Raw genomic sequence first — 24971 nt, forward strand, 5'->3', positions numbered from 1 at the left:
GGATAATGGCCTCCAGTTGCATCCTTGTTGTTGCAAAGGGCACGGTTTCATTTTTTAAATGACTATGTAGTATGCTGTATTTGTACATTTTCTTTATCCAGTTCACTATGGATGAGCACCAAGGTTGATTCCATGTCTTTGCTATTATGAATCGTGCTGTGAAAAACTTATGAGTGCAGTGTCTTTTTGGTAAAATAATTTATTTTCCTTTGGGTGTGTACCCAGTAGTGGGGTCTAGGTCAAATGGTAATTCTGTTTTTAGGTTTTTGAGAAATCTCCACATTGCTTTCCACAGGGGCTGAACCAATTTACACTTCCACTAACAGTGTATAAATGTTCCTTTTCTCCACAACCTCACCAACATGTTGTTTTGTAACTTTTTAATAATGGCCATTCTGACTGGTGCGAGATAGTCTCTCATTGTGGTGTTGATTAGCATTTCTCTGATGATTAGTGATGTTGAGCATTTTTTATATTTGTTGGTTGCTTGTATGTCTTCTTTTGAGAAGTGTCTGTTCATGTTCTTTGCCACTTTTTAATGGGGCTTTTTTTTCTTTTTGATTTGTTTACATTCCTTATAGATTCTGGATATTAATGTTTTGTTGGATGCATAGTTTGTATTTTTACCTATTCTGTAGGTTGTCTGTTTACTCTGTTGACAGTTACTTTTGCTGTGCAGAAGCTCTAGTTTAATGAGGTCCTGTTTGGCAATTTTTGTTTTTGTTGCCTTTGCTTTTGAGGACTTAGTCGCAAATTCTTTGCCTAAGCCAATGCCTAGAAGAGTATTTCTTAGATTTTTGTCTAGGATTTTTGTAGTTTGATTTCTTATATTTAAGTTTTTAAAATCCATCTTGAGGTAATTTTTGCATATCGTGAGTAGTGGGGGCCCAGTTTCATGCATGTGGTTAGCTAGTTTTCCCAGCACCATTTATGAGTAGAGTGTCCTTTCCCTTGTGTTTATATTTGTTACCTTTGTCAAAGATCAGTTGGTTGGTTGTAAGTGTATGGCTTTATTTAAGGGGTCTCTAGTCTATTTCATTGGTCTATATGTCTATTTTTTGTAGCAATATCATGCTGTTTTGATTACTGTAGTCTTGTAGTATAATTTTAAGTCAGGTAATGTGATACCTCTGGCTTTTGTTCTTTCTGCTAAGGATTGCTTTGGCTATTTGGGCTCCTTTTTTGGCTCCGTATGAATTTTAGAACAGTTTTTTCTAATCCTGTGAAAAACAATGTTGGAAATTTGATAGGAAGAGTGTTGAATCTGTCAGTTGCTCTGGGCAATGTGGACGTTTTAGTGATACTGATTCTTCCAGTCCGTGAGCATGTAGTGTTTTTCCATTTGTTTGTGTTGTCTGTGATTTCTCTCAGCAACGTTTTATAGTTATTGTGGAGATCTTCCATCCCCTTGGTTAGATGTATTCCTTGGTATTTTTATTATTATTTTGTGGCTGTTGTAAATGGAATTGTGTTCTTGATTTTGTTCTCAGCCTGTTATTGGTGTATAGAAATGCTACTGATTTTTATATATTGATTTTGTGTCCTGACACTTCACTGAAGTTGTTTATCAGGTCTAGTTGTTTATCTAGTTTTTTTTGGCAGAACCTTTAGAATTTTCTACATATAGAACCATATTGTTGGTGAAGTGAGATAGTTTGACTTCCTCTTTTCCTATTTGAATCCCTTTTATTTCTTTCTCTTGCCTGATTATTCTGGTTAGGACTTCCAGTACTGTGTTGAATAGGCATAGTGAGAGTGGACCTTCTTGTCTTGTTCTCAGAAGGAATGTTTCCAACTTGCCCATTCAGTATGATGTTGGCTGTGGGTTTGTCATAGATGGCTCTTATTATTTCGAGGTATGTTCCTTCGATGCCTAATTTGTTGAAGGTTTTTTGTCATGAAGTGGTGTTGGAATTTATTGATTGCTTTTTCTGTGTCCGTTGAGATGATCATACAGTGTTTAATTTTGTTATGTGGTGAATCACATTTATTGACTTGCATATGTTGAACCTCCTTGCGTGAATTGATCATGGTGAATTCTCTTTTTGGTATGCTGCTGAATTTGGTTTGCTAGTAACTTGAGGATTTCTGTGTCTGTGTTTACCAGGGATGTTGGTCTGTAGTTTTCTTTTTTGTTGTGGCTTTGCCAGATTTTGGTATCAAGATGTTACTGCTTTCATAGAATGAATTAGGGAGAAATCCCTCCTCCTTGGTTTTTTCATATTGTTTTGGTAGGATTGTTACCAGCTCCTCCTCATATGTTTGATAGAATTTGGCTGTGAATCCATTTGGGCTTTTTCTGGATGGTAGGTTTTTTATTACTGATTCGATTTTGTAACTCATTATTGGTATGTTCAGGGTTTCACTTTCTTCCTGGTTCTTGGAAGGTTGTGTGTTTGTAGGAATTTAGATTCCTAGATTTTCTAGATTTCCTTTAGATTTTCTAGTTTGTATGAATAGAGGTATGCACAGTAGTTGCTGAGGATCTTTTGCATTTCTGTGGGATTGTTGTAATGTCATATTTATAATTGCCAGTTGTGCTTATTTGGATCTTCTCTTTCTTTTTCTTTGTTAACCTAGCTAGCAGTCTATCAGTCTTATTGTTTCAAAGAACCGCCTTTTCATTTTGCTGATCCTTTGAATGCCTTTTTTGGTTTCAGTTTCATTTAATTGTACTCCAATTTTAGTTATTTCTTTGACTAGCTTTGGGTTTAGTTTGTTCTTATTTTTCTAGTTCCCTTAGGTGCAATGTTAGGTTGTTAATTTGAGATCTCCCTGTCTTCTTGATTCAGGCATTTTGTACTTTCCTCTTAACATTGGTTTTGCTATATCCCAGAGGTTTTGGTATACTGTGTCTCTGTTTTCATTTGTTTCAAAGAATTTTTTGAATTCTGCCTTAATTTCATTGTTTTTATTATTTATTATTTAATAATATAATTTTATTATTAATATAACAATATTAAATAATTCATATTTTAATATATGATTTATTATATTATTATTTATTATTCATTGTAATAATATTCATATTATTATTCATTCCAAAAGCCATTCTGGAGCAAGTTTTCTAGTTTGCATGTATTTTCGTGGTTTTGAGAGCTCTTCTTGGTATTGATTTCTGTTTTTATTCCACTGTGGTCCAAGAGATTCTTGGTGTGATTTTGATTTTTTGAATTTGTTGAGACTTGCTTTATGACCGTGGTCAATCTTTGAGTATGTTCCATGTGCCAGTGAGAATAGCATTTATATTCTGTGATTGTTGGGTGGAGTATTCTTTAGATGCCCATTAAGTCTAATTGGTCACGTGCTGTATTGAAGTCCAAAATTTCTGCCTTGATGATCTGTCTAATGCCTTCAGTGAAGTGTTGAAGTCACCCACTGTTATTGTGTGACTATGTTCATCTTTTTGTAAGTCTAGTCATAATTGTTTTATAAATTTGGGTGCTCCAATGTTGGGTGTATGTATATTTAGGATAGTTAAGTCTTCTTGTTGAATTGCACCCTTTATCATTATGTAATGCCCTACTTTGTCCCTCTTGACTGTTGTTGGCTTAAAGTATGTTTAACTGATGTAAGAATAGTGATCCTCTCCTCCTTTTTGTTTTCCGTTCGCATGGTAGATCTTTCTCCAGCCTTTTCCTTTGAGCCTGTGGGTGTCATTAACATGTGCAATAGGTATCTCGAAGACAGCAGAAGGACGGGTCTTTTTTTTTTTTTTTATACCCAATTTGCCACTGTATGTCTTTTGAGTGCTGTGTTTAGGCTGTTTATGTTCAGGGTTAATATTGATATGTGAAGTTGGGCTCCTATTGTTGTGTTGTTAGCTAGTGGCTTTGTAGTCTTGATTGTGTAGTTGCTTTTATGGAGTCTATAGACTATGTGCTTATGTATGCTTTTGTGACAGCAAGTATTATTTTTTGTTTCCGTGTTTAGAACTCTGTTAGTCATCTTTTATTAACCTTCCTCAGAGTTAATATTGATCTGTGAAGTTTTGTTCCTGTTGTCGTGATGTTAGCTAGTTGCTTCCTAGTCTCAACTGTATAGTTGCTTTATGGAGAACATAGTCTATGTGCTTATGTATGCTTTTGTGGTAGCAAGTTTTGTTCTTTTGTTTCCATGTGTAGAACTCCCTTAATCATCTTTTATAGGGCCAGTCTGGTGGTATGCCACCACTTTAGAAGAAAGTGGAATTCCACAATTGATCATGAATAAGCCTTCTTGTGTTAGGAAGATATCATCATTGTTACTGTATTATTCTTACTATTATTTAGGTTTTTTTTTTTTTTACAGGAGTTTTGATTGTTGAATTGTATGGTAATTGACAACAGAAGTGTGTGACAGGCTCCAAAAAGTGGGGATATAACAAAAGTCCGAAGTAAAAGATTCACTGTAAGCATAGCTTACAACTTATCAGCCTGGCTGTATTTTTAAAATTTTTATGTTTCCCTATTTTTCTCTCTCTGTATTTTAGAGAGTATACGTTAGTGTAACATAAATCTTTATTGTATTTTGTATGTTTTCTTGAAATCTGGGATTGAAAGAGTCCATTACCATCCCAGAAATCTAATAACATACCTTCTTGCCATGTTTTTACTAAGGACCAACCTGACTTGAATTTTACAACAAAAAAATGTGAAGCAATTGCAAACTAAGTGTGTTCTAAAAGCCTCATTCATTTTTCCACATGGTTCTTTTGAAGAAGATTTTCATTAGTGAAGAAAGGAAAAAAGTTTCTCAGTTAACAAAAGTATCTTTATTCTTTATATTAAGAGAAAATTACAATCTAGATTGTTTCTCATGAGTCTAAGGTTTTTGGTTAGGGAATGTAAGATGACAGATAATTCATATGATAGGGCTTTGATGATACATATACCATGCAAATGACTGTGGGGTTGTCTCTGGCCATTTTATCTGGTCACAGGATAAATCCCAGGATACCAGTCTTTCTGTCGTAGTGAAAACAGAGCTTTTTTCTTGATTATAGCCCAGGTTTTAGGAGTATCAAAACCATAGTTTCAAGTTTTGAAATCTGAGTTACCCCATGAATGGGCAGGGGGCTGAGGTCACAGAGCCAAGAGGGCAGCTCTGGAATGGTGGATTTGGGTCCGGGAAGCCAGTCAGTCTTGTGACTTTTGTCTCCAAGGTTGCTTTCTCAAATGCCTGTGAGGGCAGGATGCTCTCCACTTAGGACCTGAGCACTGCTCCCCACCATGGATGCAGTGCTTTTCCCTGCCAGAGAACCTGCACGGCTCCTCCCTGGTCTGCTTTGGATCTCTGTGGAGATGCATCTCATCAGTGAGGTCTCCCTGACCACTTAATCTAAAGAGTTTCCCCTACAACCATCTCTGTCTCCACATTTCCTATTTCCCTTACCTGCCTTTTTTTTTTTCCCCCTCCAGGCCACTTATTACTGTTTATTATGCCACATATAATTTACTTGTTTAATGTTGTGTGGTCTGTCTCTCCCACCAGAATGTAATGTTCCTTGAGGGCAGGTCTTGTGTTTTTTTCACTGTAGGATCTTTACCACCTAGAATGGTGCCTGCATATTGTAGGTGTTCAGGAAATGTTTTTGAATAAACAAATGACGAATGAATTTAACATAAAATTCCTCTAACAGAAATTTTATATGACTTTCTAGTGGTCTAAATAAATAAGAGTTAACATTTTTCTCTTATCTTTATTTGTAGAATGACAAAGGACAGATCCCTGCTGATGTTGTTCCAGACCCAGTAGATATGCCGTTAGAGATGGCTGATGCTGCAGCCACTGCTAAGGAAATCAAGCAGATGCTCCTAGATGCGGTGCCTCTGTCATGTAACATCTCAAAGGCCATGCTGCCAAATTATGATCATGTCACTGGCAAGGCAATGCTTACGTCACTTGGCCTGAAGTTGGGGGATCGTGTCGTTATTGCAGGACAGAAGGTACAGTAAGTAGCTACAATCTCCTAAGCCAAGGTTGTTATGTCCATGACCTATGTTTAGGGGCACAGACAGTAAGGTCAGAGTTTTGAGTTTTTTAAAAAAGGTTCAACATGTAGGTAGAAAGATGCTTAATGGAAAATGTAAAACTTGGATACGAATTTACTGTTAAGTTATGCTTTAAGAATATGAACTACTTGAACTTAATAATGAAGACATCTTTATTTGAATAAAGAGTGGAGTGGAGTAGAATTTCTTGAGTGAATTTAGAGGCATGAGCTGAGGGATGATCTAGGGTGGAGGATTTTCTTTGCAGTCCCCTCTTCCCCCAGTGGTGCTTCTCTGACTGCTGCTACTCCATAGAAACAGAGCACAGGAGACCCTTGCTGTTCGTGGGTGTTTGTCTTTGGGTTCCCACAAATAGGGCAGTCTGAGATACTGTGTAGCCTGGTGATAAGGATTTGTGTGGAAAAATAAATCCTACTCCCATCATCCAGACACTTTTTTTCCTCCCAAGCTTTTGTTTCCATGTTGCATTCATTTATTACCAATTGCTTTTAAAAAATATCTCATATGGGAGGTTTTCTTGTTTTTTCTTTTTTTAATTAATTATTTTATTATACTTTAAGTTCTGGAATACATGTGCGGAACATGCAGGTTTGTTACGTAGGCATACATGTGCCATGGTGGTTTGCTGCACCCATCAGCTTGTCATCTGTATTAGGTATTTCTCCTAATGCTATTCCTCCCCAGCCCCCCACCCTCAGTTTTTTCTTAATATTGAGGTTAATAGGGAGCTTGGTATGGAGAATGGAATAGGGAATTCCTGCTTGGATATTGAATTTCCCAACGTAGTTGCATCCCAATTTTTTTTTTTTTTTTTGAGAAGTGTCTTACTTTGCTGCCCAGGCTGGAGTGCAGTGGCACAGTCATAGGTCACTGTAGCCCTGAACTCCTGGGCTCAAGCGACCCTCCTGCCTCAGCCCCTGGAGTAGCTGGAACTACAGGCGTGTGCTACTATCCAGCTAATTAGGATTCTTATGTCTTCTTGGAAATTGACTCCCTTATTATTATTTAATGTTCCTTTTTATCCTTGGTAATGTTCCTTGCTCTGAAGTGAGAGCAAGGAACATTACCAAGGATAAAAAGGTAATGTTGAGAGAGTGAATTTTTAAACACTTCCATGGTGAAGTAAAGTTGCAAGAGTAGGACCGTTGGAATTACTAATAATTCCCAAAAGTTATTCTGATTTATATTTTCTTTAGGTTGGTACATTAAGATTTTGTGGAACAACTGAATTTGCAAGTGGGCAGTGGGCCGGCATTGAACTGGATGAGCCAGAAGGAAAAAATAATGGAAGTGTTGGCAAAGTCCAGTACTTTAAATGTGCCCCCAAGTATGGTAAGGTTGATATTATTTAACTCAGTAAGAATTAATTAAAAATAATCGAGTTTTACTCTTTTATAGTTGTTAAATAAAACTTTTCTCCTCATTACTTATGTGATAAATGAGGGGCATGTGGATGTAGGGAGGACTTTTTAAAGGTAGGAGATAGTTATATTTATTTACACTGATGGGAGGTGACATGAGAGTGAGAAATGGTAGTTGCAGGAGAGAAAGGGGACACTTATAGGAGGAAAGGCCTGAAAAACTTGAAAGGGAAATGGAATTCAGTATAAGAGTTAGTCTTGCTTTAGATCAGGTGCAGCTTTCCACTATTTTATTTTATTTATTTATTTTTTGAGACAGAGTCTCGCTCTGTCGTCCAGGCTGGAGTACAGTGGCACAATCTCGGCTCACTGCAACCTCTGCCTCCCAGGTTCAAGCGATTCTCCTGCCTCAGCCTCCTGAGTAGCTGGGATTACAGGCACTTGCCACCACGCCTGGCTAATTGTTGTATTTTCGGTAGACACAGGGTTTCACCACGTTGGCCAGGCTGGTCTCGACCTCCTGACCTCAAGTGATCTGCCCACCTTGGCCTACCAAAGTGCTGGGATTACAGGCATGAGCCACCGTGCCTGGCCAACCATGAGTTTCAGAGGCCATGATGGAAAGGTTTAGGAGGGTGTCTGGTAGTGACTGGTGAAGAGCACGTCTGATGGGATTGCCTCAATGATGTTTTTGGGAAAGTGTCTTTCTTGGGACTGGTCTCTTGGGTGGCTTTTAGTGGAGAGACAGTGATGAGAGGGGTGTTTTCATTAGTAGGCTGTGAGCTGTTGGACTGCCCTTGATTCTTGCTGCCAGCAGTACAGTGATTGGGAGAAGGGCTCTGACCAGGGGCACGCCCAGCTCTGCAGACCTCCCTTAAATCCTGCTCCTGGTGGTGGTGTGGCCAAGGGGAGGGACTTGGTTATCAAGGAAGTACAGAGCTCTGGAGGTCATGAAGAACCTGGAAAACTGGAAAAATCAAGCAAGGCCAACTTTACGACCACACTCCTGAGGTTTCTTTGAAACTCTGCAAGGTTTCTTTCTCTTTCCAACAAATGTTTCAGTAAATTCTGACAAATGTTTAAGTAAATTCTTTCTGACATATTTAGGTAAATTTATTCTTCCTCTCTCACACACACACCTATCCTGCCTATTGATTTCAGTTTGATTTTGTAGTTACTTACTATGTTGTGAATATTTTTCCTTGAAATGAAATACTCTTCTAGAACATCATTTCCACGATTGTGTAGTATTCATCTTGTGGCCTGATGGTGAGGTGGTGTGGTATGATGATGATGAAGGGTATGGACTTTGGAGTCCGACTGCTTGTGTGTGGATCGATTTCTTTACTTACCAGCTATGTGACTCTCTTTCTCTTCTTGTGCCTCAGTTTGTCTTCTATGAAATAGGGATGACACTATCATAAGGACTAGTACAAGAATTAAATGTGTTGGTAAAAGTATAAAGCACCTAGAACACTGCTTGATTCCCTGTAAGCACTCAGCAGATGAGAGCTGCTGGCTATCACGCATTTATCAAAATTACTAGTTTCCTTTCATCACACACTTAGGATGGAATCTCATTTTTTTGGTCTGTTAAAACTTTTTTCGTTTGTTTATAAAAATGCTTATTGTATAAGATTTGAAAATGAGGAAAAAAAAATTCTGCATTTTTATTTGATATCCTAATATAATTTCCCCAAATCTTTACATATTGTTTGAAAATGTGATTTTGAATAGCTCCATTTCCTTTAATTTTTCCAGTTTGATGCATGAAAATTTCTATATTTTAATTTGTATTTATCTTATTGTGGTGAAATAGAGCACTTATTAAAGTGTTTTGTTGTAGTATAGGTATTTCTTATGTTCCTTGGCAATTGCCTGTTCGTATTATTTTCCCAGTAAAAATTGGGATATTAGTGTGTCTTTTTTAAAAAGGGATGAGTTTTAAAATACATACTTACGATATTAAGCTTTATTTATTAAGGATATTTTGTCCAGCTTGTCATTTGCCTTTGACCCTCATTTGCAATGCTTTTTGGACATGTAGTTTCATGGCTTAAATACTTTTCTTTTATAAATTCTTATATTGCTTTTATGCTTTGATAATTCTTCCTAATCTAAGGATTAGTTATACATTTTATATTTCTTTGAATGTTTGTATTTTTCCTTTTATTTTTAGTTGACACATAATAATTGTACCTATTTATGGGGTACAGAGTGATATTTCTGTGTAATGTAAGGTGTAATGATTAAATCAGGGTAATTAGGATATCCATCACCCCAAACATTTATCATTTGTGTTGAGAACATTCAAAATCCTCTCTTTTAGCTTTTTGAACATATACAATAAATTGTTGTTAACCATCTTCACCCTGCAGTGCTGTAGAACACTAGAACTTATTCCTCCTGTTTAGCTGTAATGTAAATGTTTTAATTTTTATACTTAATTATGTAATCTATTTGGAATTTATTTGGTTAGTAGTCTGAGGTTAAGAATTTAATTTTAATTTTCCTCCAGTAGATTACTTTGCCACCCGTCAAGCAGACTAAGGGCAGGATCAAAAGCCTTTAGCAACATATAGCGCAGAGGTCAATCAGAATTATGGGAATAATTTAGATTGCCAGCAGAACACGTTGGGACTCCCAAGCTCTCATTGTCCCGAGGGGAGGTGTGCTTGATTAGCACAAAGGTGGATACTCCCAGGACCTGCCTCCATCCTCTTATATGTACTTAAAGGCAAGTTGTGGGGCAGGGGTTATGTATTAGATTGTGTGAAAATGGGTGTAACCCTTGACAGTCCTGGGAGCCCCAGATCATGGCTAAGCTACTTAGATGGAGGTGAGGGGGGTTGGGGAATCCCCTGGCTGGCTAATCAGAAGCCAAGGAATTTCTCAACAATGGTTTTCTCTCTTTCTAAATCTATCATCTTTTCCCTTTGACTTGTTGTGCTGCTTTTATTATAGATTAAGTTCTTATCAATGCTATGGTATATTTCAGGATTGTTTTGTTCTGTTGATCTGTTAATTCTCATACATATTAGATTTTTTAACTGTAGAAAATGATAAGTTTTAATACTTGGGTGTTATTATTGTTTTTATGTCTTTTAATAATTACCAGAGTGAATACATATACCTGGTTTACTAAAGTCAGATTGTTTGGCAAGGCTTATTACAAAACTCTCTCTTAGCTTGTTTTTCTGTGCCCTCGAATCCTGCTCCTTAGAAGCAAGAACTTTTTCAGCTCTTAGCTGTATCATCTGATATTAATATCTGTATTTGTAAATCATATATTTACATGAATCTTTCTTGATTTTTTTTGTTATTTTTGTTATTTTTTTTCCTAAGGCAATGGAAATACTTTATTTTTTATTTTTATTTATTTTTTCATGTCTTGATAATTTATTTTTATTTTATTTTTATTTTTTTTAATTTTTTTTTTTTTATACTTTAAGTTCTAGGGTACATGTGCATAATGTGCAGGTTTGTTACATATGTATACTTGTGCCATGTTGGTGTGCTGCACCCATCAACTCGTCAGCACCCATCAATTCATCATTTATATCAGGTATAACTCCCAATGCAATCCCTCCCCCCTCCCCCTTCCCCATGATAGGCCCCAGTGTGTGATGTTCCCCTTCCCGAGTCCAAGTGATCTCATTGTTCAGTTCCCACCTATGAGTGAGAACATGCGGTGTTTGGTTTTCTCTTCTTGTGATAGATTGCTAAGAATGATGGTTTCCAGCTGCATCCATGTCCCTACAAAGGACGTCAACTCGTCCTTTTTTATGGCTGCATAGTATTCCATGGTGTATATGTGCCACATTTTCTTAATCCAGTCTGTCACAGATGGACATTTGGGTTGATTCCAAGTCTTTGCTATTGTGAATAGTGCCGCAATAAACATACGTGTGCATGTGTCTTTATAGCAGCATGATTTATAATCCTTTGGGTATATACCCAGTAGTGGGATGGCTGGGTCATATGGTACATCTAGTTCTAGATCCTTGAGGAATTGCCATACTCTTTTCCATAATGGTTGAACTAGTTTACAATCCCACCAACAGTGTAAAAGCGTTCCTATTTCTCCACATCCTCTCCAACACCTGTTGTTTCCCGACTTTTTAGTGATTGCCATTCTAACTGGTGTGAGATGGTATCTCATTGTGGTTTTGATTTGCATTTCTCTGATGGTGAGTGATGAGCATTTTTTCATGTGTCTGTTGGCTGTATGAATGTCTTCTTTTGAGAAATGTCTGTTCATATCCTTTGCCCAGTTTTTGATGGGGTTGTTTGTTTTTTTCTTGTATATTTGTTTGAGTTCTTTGTAGATTCTGGATATCAGCCCTTTGTCAGATGAGTAGATTGCAAAAATTTTCTCCCATTCTGTAGGTTGCCTGTTCACTCTGATGGTAGTTTCTTTTGCTGTGCAGAAGCTCTTTAGTTTAATCATATCCCGTTGCTTTTGGTGTTTTAGACATGAAGTCGTTGCCCATGCCTATGTCCTGAATGGTACTACCTAGGTTTTCTTCTAGGGATTTTATGGTATTAGGTCTAACATTTAAGTCTCTAATCCATCTTGAATTAATTTTCGTATAAGGAGTAAGGAAGGGATCCAGTTTCAGCTTTCTACTTATGGCTAGCCAATTTTCCCAGCACCATTTATTAAATAGGGAATCCTTTCCCCATTTCTTGTTTCTCTCAGGTTTGTCAAAGATCAGATGGCTGTAGCTGTGTGGTATTATTTCTGAGGACTCTGTTCTGTTCCATTGGTCTATATCTCTGTTTTGGTACCAGTACCATGCTGTTTTGGTTACTGTAGCCTTGTAGTATAGTTTGAAGTCAGGTAGCGTGATCCTTCCAGCTTTGTTCTTTTGACTTAGGATTGTCTTGGCAATGCGGGCTCTTTTTTGGTTCCATATGAACTTTAAAGCCGTTTTTTTCCAGTTCTGTGAAGAAACTCATTGGTAGCTTGATGGGGATGGCATTGAATCTATAAATAACCTTGGGCAGTATGGCCATTTTCACGATATTGATTCTTCCTATCCATGAGCATGGTATGTTCTTCCATTTGTTTGTGTCCTCTTTGATTTCACTGAGCAGTGGTTTGTAGTTCTCCTTGAAGAGGTCCTTTACATCCCTTGTAAGTTGGATTCCTAGGTATTTGATTCTCTTTGAAGCAATTGTGAATGGAAGTTCATTCCTGAATTGGCTCTCTGCTTGTCTGTTACTGGTGTATAAGAATGCTTGTGATTTTTGCACATTAATTGTGTATCCTGAGACTTTGCTGAAGTTGCTTATCAGTTTAAGGAGATTTTGGGCTGAGACAATGGGGTTTTCTAAATATACAATCATGTCATCTGCAAACAGGGACAATTTGACTTCTTCTTTTCCTAACTGGATACCCTTGATTTCTTTCTCTTGCCTGATTGCCCTAGCCAGAACTTCCAAGACTATGTTGACTAGGAGTGGTGAGAGAGGGCATCCCTGTCTTGTGCCAGTTTTCAAAGGGAATTTTTCCAGTTTTTGCCCATTCAGTATGATATTGGCTGTGGGTTTGTCATAAATAGCTCTTATTATTTTGAGGTACGTTCCATCAATGCCGAATTTCTTGAGCGTTTTTAGCATGAAGGGCTGTTGAATTTTGTCAAAAGCCTTTTCTGCATCTATTGAGATAATCGTGGTTCTTGTCTTTGGTTCTGTTTATATGCTGGATTACATTTATTGATTTGCGAATGTTGAACCAGCCTTGCATCCCAGGGATGAAGCCCACTTGATCATGGTGGATAAGCTTTTTGATGTGCTGCTGAATCTGGTTTGCCAGTATTTTATTGAGGATTTTTGCATCGATGTTCATGAGGGATATTGGTCTAAAATTTTCTTTTTTTGTTGTGTCTCTGCCAGGCTTTGGTGTCAGGATGATGTTGGCCTCATAAAATGAGTTAGGGAGGATTCCCTCTTTTTCAATTGATTGGAATAGTTTCAGAAGGAATGATACCAGCTCCTCCTTGTACCTCTGGTAGAATTCAGCTGTGAATCCATCTGGTCCTGGACTTTTTTTGGTTGGTAGGCTATTAATTATTGCCTCAATTCCAGAGCCTGCTATTGGTCTATTCAGGGATTCAACTTCTTCCTGGTTTAGTCTTGGAAGAGAGTGTAAGTGTCCAGGAAATTATCCATTTCTTCTAGATTTTCTAGTTGATTTGTGTAGAGGTGTTTACAGTATTCTCTGATGGTAGTTTGTATTTCTGTGGGGTCAGTGGTGATATCCCCTTTGTCATTTTTTATTGCGTCTATTTGATTCCTCTCTCTTTTCTTCTTTATTAGTCTTGCTAGCGGTCTGTCAATTTTGTTGATCTTTTCAAAAAACCAACTCCTGGATTCATTGATTTTTTTGGAGGGTTTTTTGTGTCTCTATCTCCTTCAGTTCTGCTCTGATCTTAGTTATTTCTTGCCTTCTGCTAGCTTTTGAATGTGTTTGCTCTTGCCTCTCTAGTTCTTTTAATTGTGATGTTACAGTGTCCATTTTAGATCTTTCCTGCTTTCTCTTGTGGACATTTAGTGCTATAAATTTCCCCCTACACACTGCTTTAAATGTGTCCCAGAGATTCTGGTATGTTGTATCTTTGTTCTCATTGGTTTCAAAGAACATCTTTATTTCTGCCTTCATTTCGTTATGTACCCAGTAGTCATTCGAGGAGCAGGTTGTTCAGTTTCCATGTAGTTGAGCGGTTTTGATTGAGTTTCTTAGTCCTGAGTTCTAGTTTGATTGCACTGTGGTCTGAGAGACAGTTTGTTATAATTTCTGTTCTTTTACATTTGCTGAGGAGTGCTTTACTTCCAATTATGTGGTCAATTTTGGAATAAGTGCGATGTGCTGAGAAGAATGTATATTCTGTTGATTTGGGGTGGAGAGTTCTATAGATGTCTATTAGGTCCGCTTGGTGCAGAGATGAGTTCAATTCCTGGATATCCTTGTTAACTTTCTGTCTGGTTGATCTGTCTAATGTTGACAGTGGAGTGCTGAAGTCTCCCATTATTATTGTATGGGAGTCTATGTCTCTTTGTAAGTCTCAAAGGACTTGCTTTATGAATCTGGGTGCTCCTGTATTGGGTGCATATATATTTAGGATAGTTAGCTGTTCCTGTTGAATTGATCCCTTTACCATTATGTAATGGCCTTCTTTGTCTCTTTTGATCTTTGATGGTTTAAAGTCTATTTTATCAGAGACTAGGATTGCAACCCCTGCTTTTTTTTGTTCTCCATTTGCTTGGTAGATCTTCCTCCATCCCTTTATTTTGAGCCTATGTATGTCTCTGCATGTGAGATGGGTCTCAATACAGCAGACTGATGGGTCTTGACTCTTTATCCAGTTTGCCAGTCTGTGTCTTTTCATTGGAGCATTTAGTCCATTAACATTTAAGGTAAATATTGTTATGTGTGAACTTGATCCTGCCATTATGATATTAACTGGTTATTTTGCTCGTTAGTTGATCCAGTTTCTTCCTAGCCTCGATGGTCTTTACATTTTGGCATGTTTTTGCAATGGCTGGTACCGGTTGTTCCTTTCCATGTTCAGGGCTTCCTTCAGGGTCTCTTATAAGGCAGGCCTGGTGGTGACAAAATCTCTAAGCATTTGCTTATCTGTAAAGGACTTTATTTCTCCTTCACTTATGAAACTTAGTTTGGCTGGATATGAAATTCTAGGTTTAAAATTCTTTTCTTTAAGAACGTTGAATATTGGCCCCCACTCTCTTCTGGCTTGTAGAGTTTGTGCCGAGAGGTCTGCTGTTAGTCTGATGGGCTTCCCTTTGTGGGTAACCCGACCTTTCTCTCTGGCTGCCCTTTACATTTTTTCCTTCATTTCAACTTTGGTGAATCTGACAAGTATGTGTCTTGGAGTTGCTCTTCTCAAGGAGTATATTTGTGGCATTCTCTGTATTTCCTGAATTTGAATGTTGGCCTGCCCTACTAGGTTGGGGAAGTTCTCCTGGATGATATCCTGAAGAGTGTTTTCCATCTTGGTTCCATTTTCCCCCTCACTTTCAGGCACCCCGTCAGACGCAGATTTGGTCTTTTTACATAATCCCATACTTCTTGCAGGCTTTGTTCATTTCTTTTTCTTCTTTTTTCTTTTGGTTTCTCTTCTCACTTCATTTCATTCATTTGATCCTCAATCGCTGATACTCTTTCTTCCAGTTGATCAAGTCAGTTACTGAAGCTTGTGCATTTGTCACGTATTTCTCGTGTCATGGTTTTCATCTCTGTCATTTCGTTTATGACCTTCTCTGCATTAATTAGTCTAGCTGTCAATTCTTCCACTCTTTATTCAAGATTTTTAGTTTCTTTGTGCTGGGTACGTAATTCCTCCTTTAGCTCTGAGAAGTTTGATGGACTGAAGCCTTCTTCTCTCATCTCGTCAAAGTCATTCTCTGACCAGCTTTGATCCATTGCTGACGATGAGCTGCGCTCCTTTGCAGGGGGAGATGCGCTCTTATTTTTTGAATTTCCAGCTTTTCTGCCCTGCTTCTTCCCCATCTTTGTGGTTTTATCTGCCTCTGGTCTTTGATGATGGTGACGTACTGATGGGGTTTTGGTATAGATGTCCTTCCTGTTTGATAGTTTTCCTTCTAACAGTCAGGACCCTCAGCTGTAGGTCTGTTGGAGATTGCTTGAGGTCCACTCCAGACCCTGTTTGCCTGGGTATCAGCAGCAGAGGTTGCAGAAGAGAGAATATTGCTGAACAGCAAGTGTACCTGTCTGATTTTTACTTTGGAAGCTTCCTCTCAGGGGTGTACTCCACCCTGTGAGGTGTGGGGTGTCAGACTGCCCCTAGTGGGGGATGTCTCCCAGTTAGGCTACTCAGGGGTCAGGGACCCACTTGAGCAGGCAGTCTGTCCCTTCTCAGATCTCAACCTCCGTGTTGGGAGATCCACTGTTCTCTTCAAAGCTGTCAGACAGAGTCGTTTGCGTCTGCAGAGGTTGCTGCTGCTTTTGTTGTTGTTGTTGTTGTCGTTTACTGTGCCCTGTCCCCAGAGGTGGAGTCTACAGAGACAGGCAGGTTTCCTTGAGCTGCTGTGAGCTCCACCCAGTTGGAGCTTCCCAGCGGCTTTGTTTACGTACTTAAGCCCCAGCAATGGCGGGCACCCCTCCCCCAGCCTCGCTGCTGCCTTGTGGTTAGATCGCAGACTGCTGTGTTAGCAATGAGGGAGGCTCCGTGGGCGTGGGACCCTCCCGGCCAGATGTGGGATATATTCTCCTGGTGTGCCCGTTTGCTTAAAGCACAGTATTGGGGTGGGAGTCACCCGATTTTCCAGGTGTTGTGTGTCTCAGTTCCCCTGGCTAGGAAAAGGGATTCCCTTCCCCCTTGCGCTTCCCAGGCGAGGCGATGCCTCGCCCTGCTTCAGCTCTCGCTGGTCGGGCTGCAGCAGCTGACCAGCACCGATTGTCCGGCACTCCCTAGTGAGATGACCCCAGTACCTCAGTTGAAAATGCAGAAATCACCTGTCTTCTGTGTCGCTCGCGCTGGGAGTTGGAGACTGGAGCTGTTCCTATTCGGCCATCTTGCTCCGCCCCCCGTCTTTCTTGATTTTTCCAGTTCGAGACATCTAGTGAGTTCGTACTATGACGAGAAAGATTTAGTAGCTCTACATGAGACAATAGAGTATTACCTTAAATATACGGAGAGAATGTGAAACCCGTTGTAACAGTTTCTTGGTTGACTTGTTTTTGGTATAGGATGTCCTACAGTAGCTTTCTGACAAAGGACTCATGAGAAGTAAATGTGTTGAGTCCTTCTGTTCTAAACACACGTTGATTTCTCCCCTCATACTTCATGCGATAATTTGGGATAAGGAATGTTAGGTTGGATTTCATATTCTCTGAGTATATTTAAGGAGATACTCTAGTGTCTCAGGTAGAGTTTGACAGACTTTTTCTGTAAGGGGCCACATAGTAAATGTTTTAGGCCTTGTGGGCTCTGCACTTTCTGGTGCACCTGCTACTCAGCTCTGCTGTCGTAGTAAACAGGCAGCCATAGGCAGTGTATAAACAAATGGATGTGGCTACATTTCAATAAAACTTGACCAATAAACAGGCAGTAGCCAGGATATGGCTGTTGGGCCATAGTTTACCAACTACTATCCTGAGCTTCCAGTGTTGCTGTTCAGAAGTTTTGAAGTATTGTTGTACAGATTATTTAGTATAAAATGAAAAAGGAAAAACAAAAAGTAGGTACAGGTTTTTCCATCTTCTATTTTTGACCCTTTCTTCCTTCTAGGAAGCTTTTGGTATTTTTTCTCCTTTTCTTTTTTTTTCCTTCAGAGTTCATACCATTTTTATTCCTTACCGATATTTTAGTGGGGGTTGGAGAAGAAGAATTGGAGTTAAAGCTGTGTTCAGTGGGCCATGTTTATCTGGAAATTTGTTATTTTTGTCTTTCCAAATAATTCTTCATCATGTGTTTGTTTTTAGTTAAGCCTTACAGTTACATGTCGAGATTTGAGAAAAATCCTATCAATAATTCAGTTAGCCTGAGTAACTGAGTAATAGAGGCTGCCTGTATACTATGCATCCAGTCATTGCTTTACATTTAGTTTTGGTTCTCTGAAATGCTTTGGTTAATAAAAAAAAAAAAAAATAAGAAAAATGCAAACTATATAGATGAGGTTTTATATACTGAGGAAATCTTTCTAAGCCATAGAATTAAATGTTTAATTTAATACGCAAATATACTTTAGCTTACAGAAATTTCCTGGTGAGATTTTTTTTTGTTAGAAAATATATTTATTATTTATAGTGAAGTAGAGGTGTCAGTATTCATGATAGAGGTTATATCAGCCAAGGTTGCCTTCATATTGATAAAATACCTTATCCACTTGTAATCATAAACATTATTCCAGTAAAAGAGGTACATTTTCTCTCCTTTTTTTTTTTGCCTGTGTGATCACTATAAGTTAAAATGAAATAGGTCTTATATAATCAAAGGAGAAAAGAAAAAAAGAGAAAACCAACATACCACAGCCTAGACAATTCCACCCAACACAGCTGCCTCCAGCAGTCTCTCCTCTCCCCACTCCAATTAATTTAGCCCTCTACCCCATCCCACTTTGTTAGCGGGAAGATTCACCAAATGATGGGGCTTGCTCAGAAGAGAAACATTTTATGGTCAGTGGAAGTTGAAGAGAAAGTACAAAAAGATGGAGAGGGCTGCCCTTCTCTTTTAATAATTGTAAGAGGATTTACTAATACTGAAAAGTGTCCTTCAGTGACTGATCCCCGATCTAGACTTTGGCCCTTCAACTTGCTGCTGTCCAAAAAATCACACGTTTTCCCTGAGATGAAGAAAAACATAATTTATTGAACATTGGTATGACATTAATGACACAAATCAAACAAATTAGAAAAATACTCCATAGCCCGACTTCTCTTATACATGTTTATTTTAGGTTTCTTCCAATCCTGCCTGCTGTCTGTATTCCCACATGCAATTTTTCACAAATATTACAGTGTAATCAAATATATAACTTAATTTTTTTGATTTTCTTTCTTTCTTTTTTTTTTTTTTTTTTTGAGACAGTCTCTCTGTCTGTCGCCCAGGCTGGAGAGCAGTGGCCTCCCAAGTTCAAGCGATTCTCCTGCCTCAGCCTCCCGAGTGGGATTACAGGCACGCACCACTGTGCCTGGCTAATTTTTGTATTTTTAGTAGAGATGGGGTTTTGTCATGCTGGTCAGGCTGATCTTAAACTCCTGGTCTCAGGTGATCCGCCTGCCTTGGCCTCCTAAAGGGCTGGGATTACAGGTGTGAGCCACCGCACCTGGCCTGATTTACTTTTCATATTTTTATATATTTCTACATAATCTTTATTGTCTTATAATGTTATAATGATATAGTGGTTTATGAATATAGTTAATTCATTCATCATATTGGCAGACAAGTATGTTTTCTCCTACTAATGAATAATATTATAGTGATGACATATTGAGATATACAACCTTTTCCTCCTATTTAGAGTATTTTCTCATGATTCATTTCCAGAAGTGTGATTGGGTCATTGTAGTAAACTAGAAATTGTGGCAGCTTTTGAAATGTATTTTTTTCTTTTAGTATACAGATGAAACCTTGTAACCTTTGTCAGTACCGTTAAATATAATTATTTCTTTAAAATTCTATTAAGTGGACTAGGTCAAGATTTTTGTTTTCTAAAAAGATCATACAAATTTACATTTCCAGGGTATAAAATAATTTCTGTAATCAAACCCTCGCCAACACTGGTTGTAATCACCATCATCGTCATCATTATCACCAAGCTTGAGAGAGAAAGAGAGAGAGAGGGTGTGTGTATGTGTGTGTGTGTTAGGGAAGGAAAACAATTTAGAGAAAGAATAGAAAGTCATGGAAAATCGCATAGATAGGAGACAGAAGAGAACATTGTGAATAAGTTAAAAAAAAAGATAGGAAAATCAGGATAAAGTAGTATGGACTCTGAGGTGGGAGAGAATTTTAAGATTAGCAGAAAAGTAGTGGAGTTGGTACTTCTTAGTTATTAACAAAGCACCACTTCTTATAGAGTCTCAAGCATTTCTACCCTGCTTTAAAACAAGTTGTTTTTATATTCCATTTTAGTCATAATGTATATTTGCTAGATTGTAAACACTCAGAGAGTGTAATATATATATTATGGCTTTATTTTCACTTTTTAAATATCTTAGATTATCTTGGTATTTATAGTCTATATTCACTATATTTAATGTCAGTGCATTCTTCTTATACTGGTTATTTTATTGTGTGGATAAACTCCTTTTTGATGGAATTTTGTACTCCCAACTGCTGCAGATAGGCAACCCCCTGCCCCTGCCGCTACCCTCCCCAGTGCACACTGTATTGTTTCCAGTTGTCAGGACCTGAGAGCCAGGCCTTTTAGGAAGATTATATTTTATAGTCAGAAAGCTTTATTTTATCCCTCCTATGTGTAACACACTGTAATTAGGTACAGTGGGGGAATGCCGATTTAAGTAATGTTTAAATTTTGTCTTTAAAAGTGTTAGTCTGGAAGAGAGATTAGACATGAACATAAAAAGCTATAATGTGGGATGAATATAACTTCCAAAGGAAATATAAGTTGGCATGGAAGAATAGGTTTTTATGCTCTATAGCTCACTATTATTTGCCAATTGCTTAGAAATAATAGAAAACTATTAATATTACCTTTACTAATTTCTCTTTCTCCTGAATTTCACTTAACAACTGAAATGTGGTTCTTACATTATTGATGTGTGGTTAGTCTCAAAAACTAGACTGTAAGCTCTTTGAGGGTAAGTCTTGTGTCTTACATTTTTTTCCCTCTCATCATAGGACATACGGTGGGCATTAAAGGTTTATATTAAAGATTTATATTACTAATTAGTTGTACTTGTTCCTTTATTTGAAATGTTTTAACTGTTTAACACTAAAATTCTGCATTCTCCCTTAGGTATTTTTGCACCTCTTTCAAAGATAAGTAAAGCAAAAGATCGAAGGAAGAATGTAGCACACACTCCTTCTACAAAAGCTGCTGTCCCTCTCATCAGGTCCCAGAAAATTGACATAGCTCATGTAACGTCCAAAGTAAATACTGGTAAGTCAAACCACAAAGTTATTCGGTATTTTAGTTCTGCTTCAGTATTTTAATTTTATTTGTAGAATTCCTACTATTTAGATTGCTTCACTTTTTTTTGTTAGCCAACTATGAAACCTGAATTGAATAAAACCTGCATCTTGCATGTTTTTAAACCTCAATTTTAATGACTTCAGTCCCTAACAAATGTATTTCAGATTTGTTCCTTCCTTTTTTCCCCTTACCGTCTCCATACTTTTATCACACATAATCTATCCTCAAAGCTAGATTTCATACTTTCATCACACTTTTATGGAACAAAACTAGCTTTAGACTCCTCGCCTATTGAAGGATGTTTAGTGACTTCTCTTTTACCAGGAAAAAGTTCTGACTCCTGAAACTAGCAGTTGCGGCTCTCTTTCTTTATTGATAGAGTCTCGCATGGCTTCCATAGGTGAACTACAGTTTATCGTATCTCTTCCCTGTCTTTTACGTACGTTTTCTCACTCCTCCCTTCATACTTTTTCTCATGCTATTTATCTGGGTGCAGTAATTTGACTTCTGCCTTTTGAGGTCCTCGCCATTTTTTTGACTTCTTATTCCTATCCTGTTTCTCCATGAACACTTTCTTGATAACTCCAGTTCACTTTAATCTCCTCATTCCCTAACTTTGTATGTACTTTTTATCCATACTACCCAATTGTTATTTGTTATCTTGGGTTTTGTCCTCTGATTGCTTTATTTGTGCAGGTGTCCTATTCTGTCAGCAAAATTTCAAACTTTAACTGAACCATGAGAGCAAATTGTAGTGTTGTTTTCACTGTAGCAATGCACAAAATAGGTGCTCAATAAATACTTGCTAATTTGTAAATACTTGAGGTGGAAAGCTTTCTACTAGGATGAAAGGAATTTGTCCAAGAATTCGGCTGGCCTTTATATTCTATTCTGCTGGGCTATTTGAATATCCCTGTGTCAATACTGCACTCCATAGTAAGTAGTTTTTAAAAATAAGTCCTGCTGTCCAGTAGTGGAGAGCCTCTTATCTCATTCTTGATCATTGTCTTGTCTGTTTTGGGCTTTTAAAAATCACACTTCTATATACAGTTTACAGTGAACTGTTAAGTTTCCTTTTAAAAATTCTGTTGAGGTTTTAACTGATATTTTAGTTAAAGCTTAAATCAGTGTGGAAAGAACTGACATCTTTACAATAGTCAGTTTTTAAATGATGAGTTTAGAATATCTTTCTATTTAATTAGGCCCTTTGAAAATATCTCAACAAAATTGTGTAATTTTTTTCTACAGATATTTTGTATCTGCCTTGTTAGGTCTATTGGTATGTACTCCATACTTTTGGATGCTATTATAAGTAGCATCCTTTTAACCTGAAGCCCAGAAGTATACAGTAAATATGGACAGAAAGCTCCAAGGGAAGCCCCCTCTATTTCTGGTCTGAGGAGCAAAAAAGAGGTCTCCTGTTAGATAGAATGTGGATGAAATTGCCTGTTGTTTTTCTCGTTTGCCTTTTCTTTCCCTTGTTTCTCTCCCATCCAGTCCCCAGGCAATCCTCCATGGTATGGATGGGCAGCTATGGATGGGCACGCACCTGAAACCTCATGGAAGGGAAATCCGTGTCTCTGACCAGAGAAACTTTGGTCCAAGGACATAGGTGGAATCCCTACTGGTTTTTCTTCTGTTTTCTCACTGCTTGGCCCCAGAGGCACAATCAATCTCAAGATCATATGACAGAGCAAGGAAACTAAAGCTTAGACATTCTACTCAGAATACCAACAAGGGATGCCCAGGAGCAGGAAGTATCAGGGAAATCATGGAGAAGAGGGAGCTCAAGAAAGAGGCCTCACAATTTTGGCTGTGAACGCCTAGGTCTTCCTGCAAGTGGTGTGTGCATGGGTCTGACCAAAGCCTTTGGTCTCCTTGGTAGACCACTGCTTGGGTCCCAGCCTGACTACTGGGCTGCACAGCACATTAGACAAATTCAAATAGCACTGTAGAGGCTGCAGAAACGGAACCCACATCGGAACCACAGTGTGCAGAGGGTGGTCAGGAGCTTCCGCCTGGAGCCCACATGGGTGGACTGCCCTGCTGAAACGCAACAGTCAACATCCTCCATAGGATTTAAACACGACCTATTCCAGTGTCACGATACGTAATATTCAAAAGATACAAGATACAATTTTAAATTACCCAAAATATGAAAAACCAGGAAAGTCAATACCTCTTACAAGGAAAAAGACAGTTCAAGCACAGCAGCTTTGAGAGTACATGGCCAGTGCAATGAACACATAAAGATTTTAAGTAATATAACCACACTCTAAGAATTAAGGGTGTAGCTGGGCATTGTGATGCACACCTGTAGTCCCAGCTACTCCAGAGACTGAGGCAGGAGGATCGCTTGAGTCCAGGAGTTTAGGCTGCAACGTGTATGATTGTGCCACTGCACTACAGCCTGGCTAACAGAACAAGACACTGTTTCTTAAAAAAAAAAAAAAAACAAAAAAAAAAAACAAACGTGAACACTATTGAAACAAATGAAAAGAAAGTTTCAGTCAAGAAATAGAAGATATGAAAAAGAACCAAAGAGGTGTGAATGTGTATATATATATATATATACACACACACACGTGCACACACACACACACACACACACACACACACAAATAAGTACAAGCAGAATTGTAGAAATCTAAGACTGGTGAATTGTATCACTGCCAATATCCTGGTTGACATATTTATTATGCCATAATTTTGCAAAATATTACCTTTGGAGGAAACCCAAAGTGTACAGGGAATCTCCTTGTATTATTTGTATAAAAACTTTAAAGAAAATATTTTATAACTGAAAACTATAATGAAAAATAAAAATGTCCTCTTCAGGTTGCCTTCATAAAATGTCTCCTCTCCACCCTCTTCATTCAGTTTCTGCTGTTGGAGTTCAGGCTCTAATGCTTGGACTATGCTAATAACGTCTGACTGGTCCCTGCTTCCAGCCTCTCCTGCTGTGGTTTCATTGCAGCCCTGCTGTCAGGAGAGTGTTATTTAACTAGACTGTTCATGCCAGTGTTCCTTTTCAAAGCCCAGCAGAGGCTCCTTCTTTGCAGAAGAGTTCTCAGTCCTTAGCTGGGCACTGTCACCCCCTCTGAGGTGTTACTGTGACCTGTCTGTCTAGTCTGGCTTCTCCTACATTCCAGAAGTACTCTAGTCTAGCCAAGCTACTCACCATTTTCTGTGTCTTAAGATTTTCTTTTTGTCCATCCAGAATGCCTGCCCTCAGCTCTTCCTGACCTCAGCTCTTCCTGACCATATGGCCAGTATTCTCAGGCAGAAATCTGACCTGTCCCTCAGGACCCATCTCAGAATGTCGTCATCTTGATGAGACATGAATTTATCTTTGTAGCCACTGTTATTGTCTCCTTCTCTTATGCTAGTACTTATATTAAAACATGTCCTCATATGTCTGTGCAGTTGTTATCCAGTATGTTTTCAGAAGTAAGACTTAGATAATGAGGGGTGCATGTACTTTAAAAAATACATTTTACGTTTAATGTTAAAATTCTTAATGTTAAAATTCTTGCTGAAAGTGTTTCATTTTTGTGTCCAAGGATTAATGACATCAAAAAAAGATAGTGCTTCTGGGTCAACACTTTCATTGCCTCCTGGGGAAGAACTGAAAACTGTGACAGAGAAAGACGGTAATATACCTCGTAACCTCTGTTTCTCAGAATTGAACTTTTGATGGAACTTTAAATTAATAGTTGGGAAACAGTTTATATGGAGGTTAAGTTTTAAAGTTGGTAAGGGAGAAATTACAGTAAAAACTAAACTTAGAAATCACTGAAGCAGCTCATACCAAACTATGTACGTTATATTTTGTGTGTGTAAAACACTGTACTATGATTCTTTTGTCTTACTTGAATTAGATAACTACTAGATTTAAGAAAATAAAAGGAAATTCCATAATATAGATGGCTCTACACAAACGTTTCATTTGCCTTTAGCTATCAAATCA

The 24971-nt window shown here is 38.1% G+C and overlaps 1 protein-coding gene across 1 annotated transcript in view; it reads left to right on the forward strand.

Annotated features, from left to right (window-relative positions):
* Positions 1-24971, forward strand: part of CLIP4 (CAP-Gly domain containing linker protein family member 4) — a 75625-nt gene that overhangs the window by 23266 nt on the left and 27388 nt on the right. The window contains 4 exon segments of the mRNA XM_030921291.1: positions 5691-5927; positions 7190-7325; positions 20825-20968; positions 24565-24654. Of these exon segments, the coding sequence (XP_030777151.1) occupies positions 5691-5927; positions 7190-7325; positions 20825-20968; positions 24565-24654 (607 nt within the window).

The sequence above is a fragment of the Rhinopithecus roxellana genome, chromosome 17 (assembly GCF_007565055.1).
Source record: "Rhinopithecus roxellana isolate Shanxi Qingling chromosome 17, ASM756505v1, whole genome shotgun sequence".
Taxonomy (NCBI): Eukaryota; Metazoa; Chordata; class Mammalia; order Primates; family Cercopithecidae; genus Rhinopithecus; species Rhinopithecus roxellana.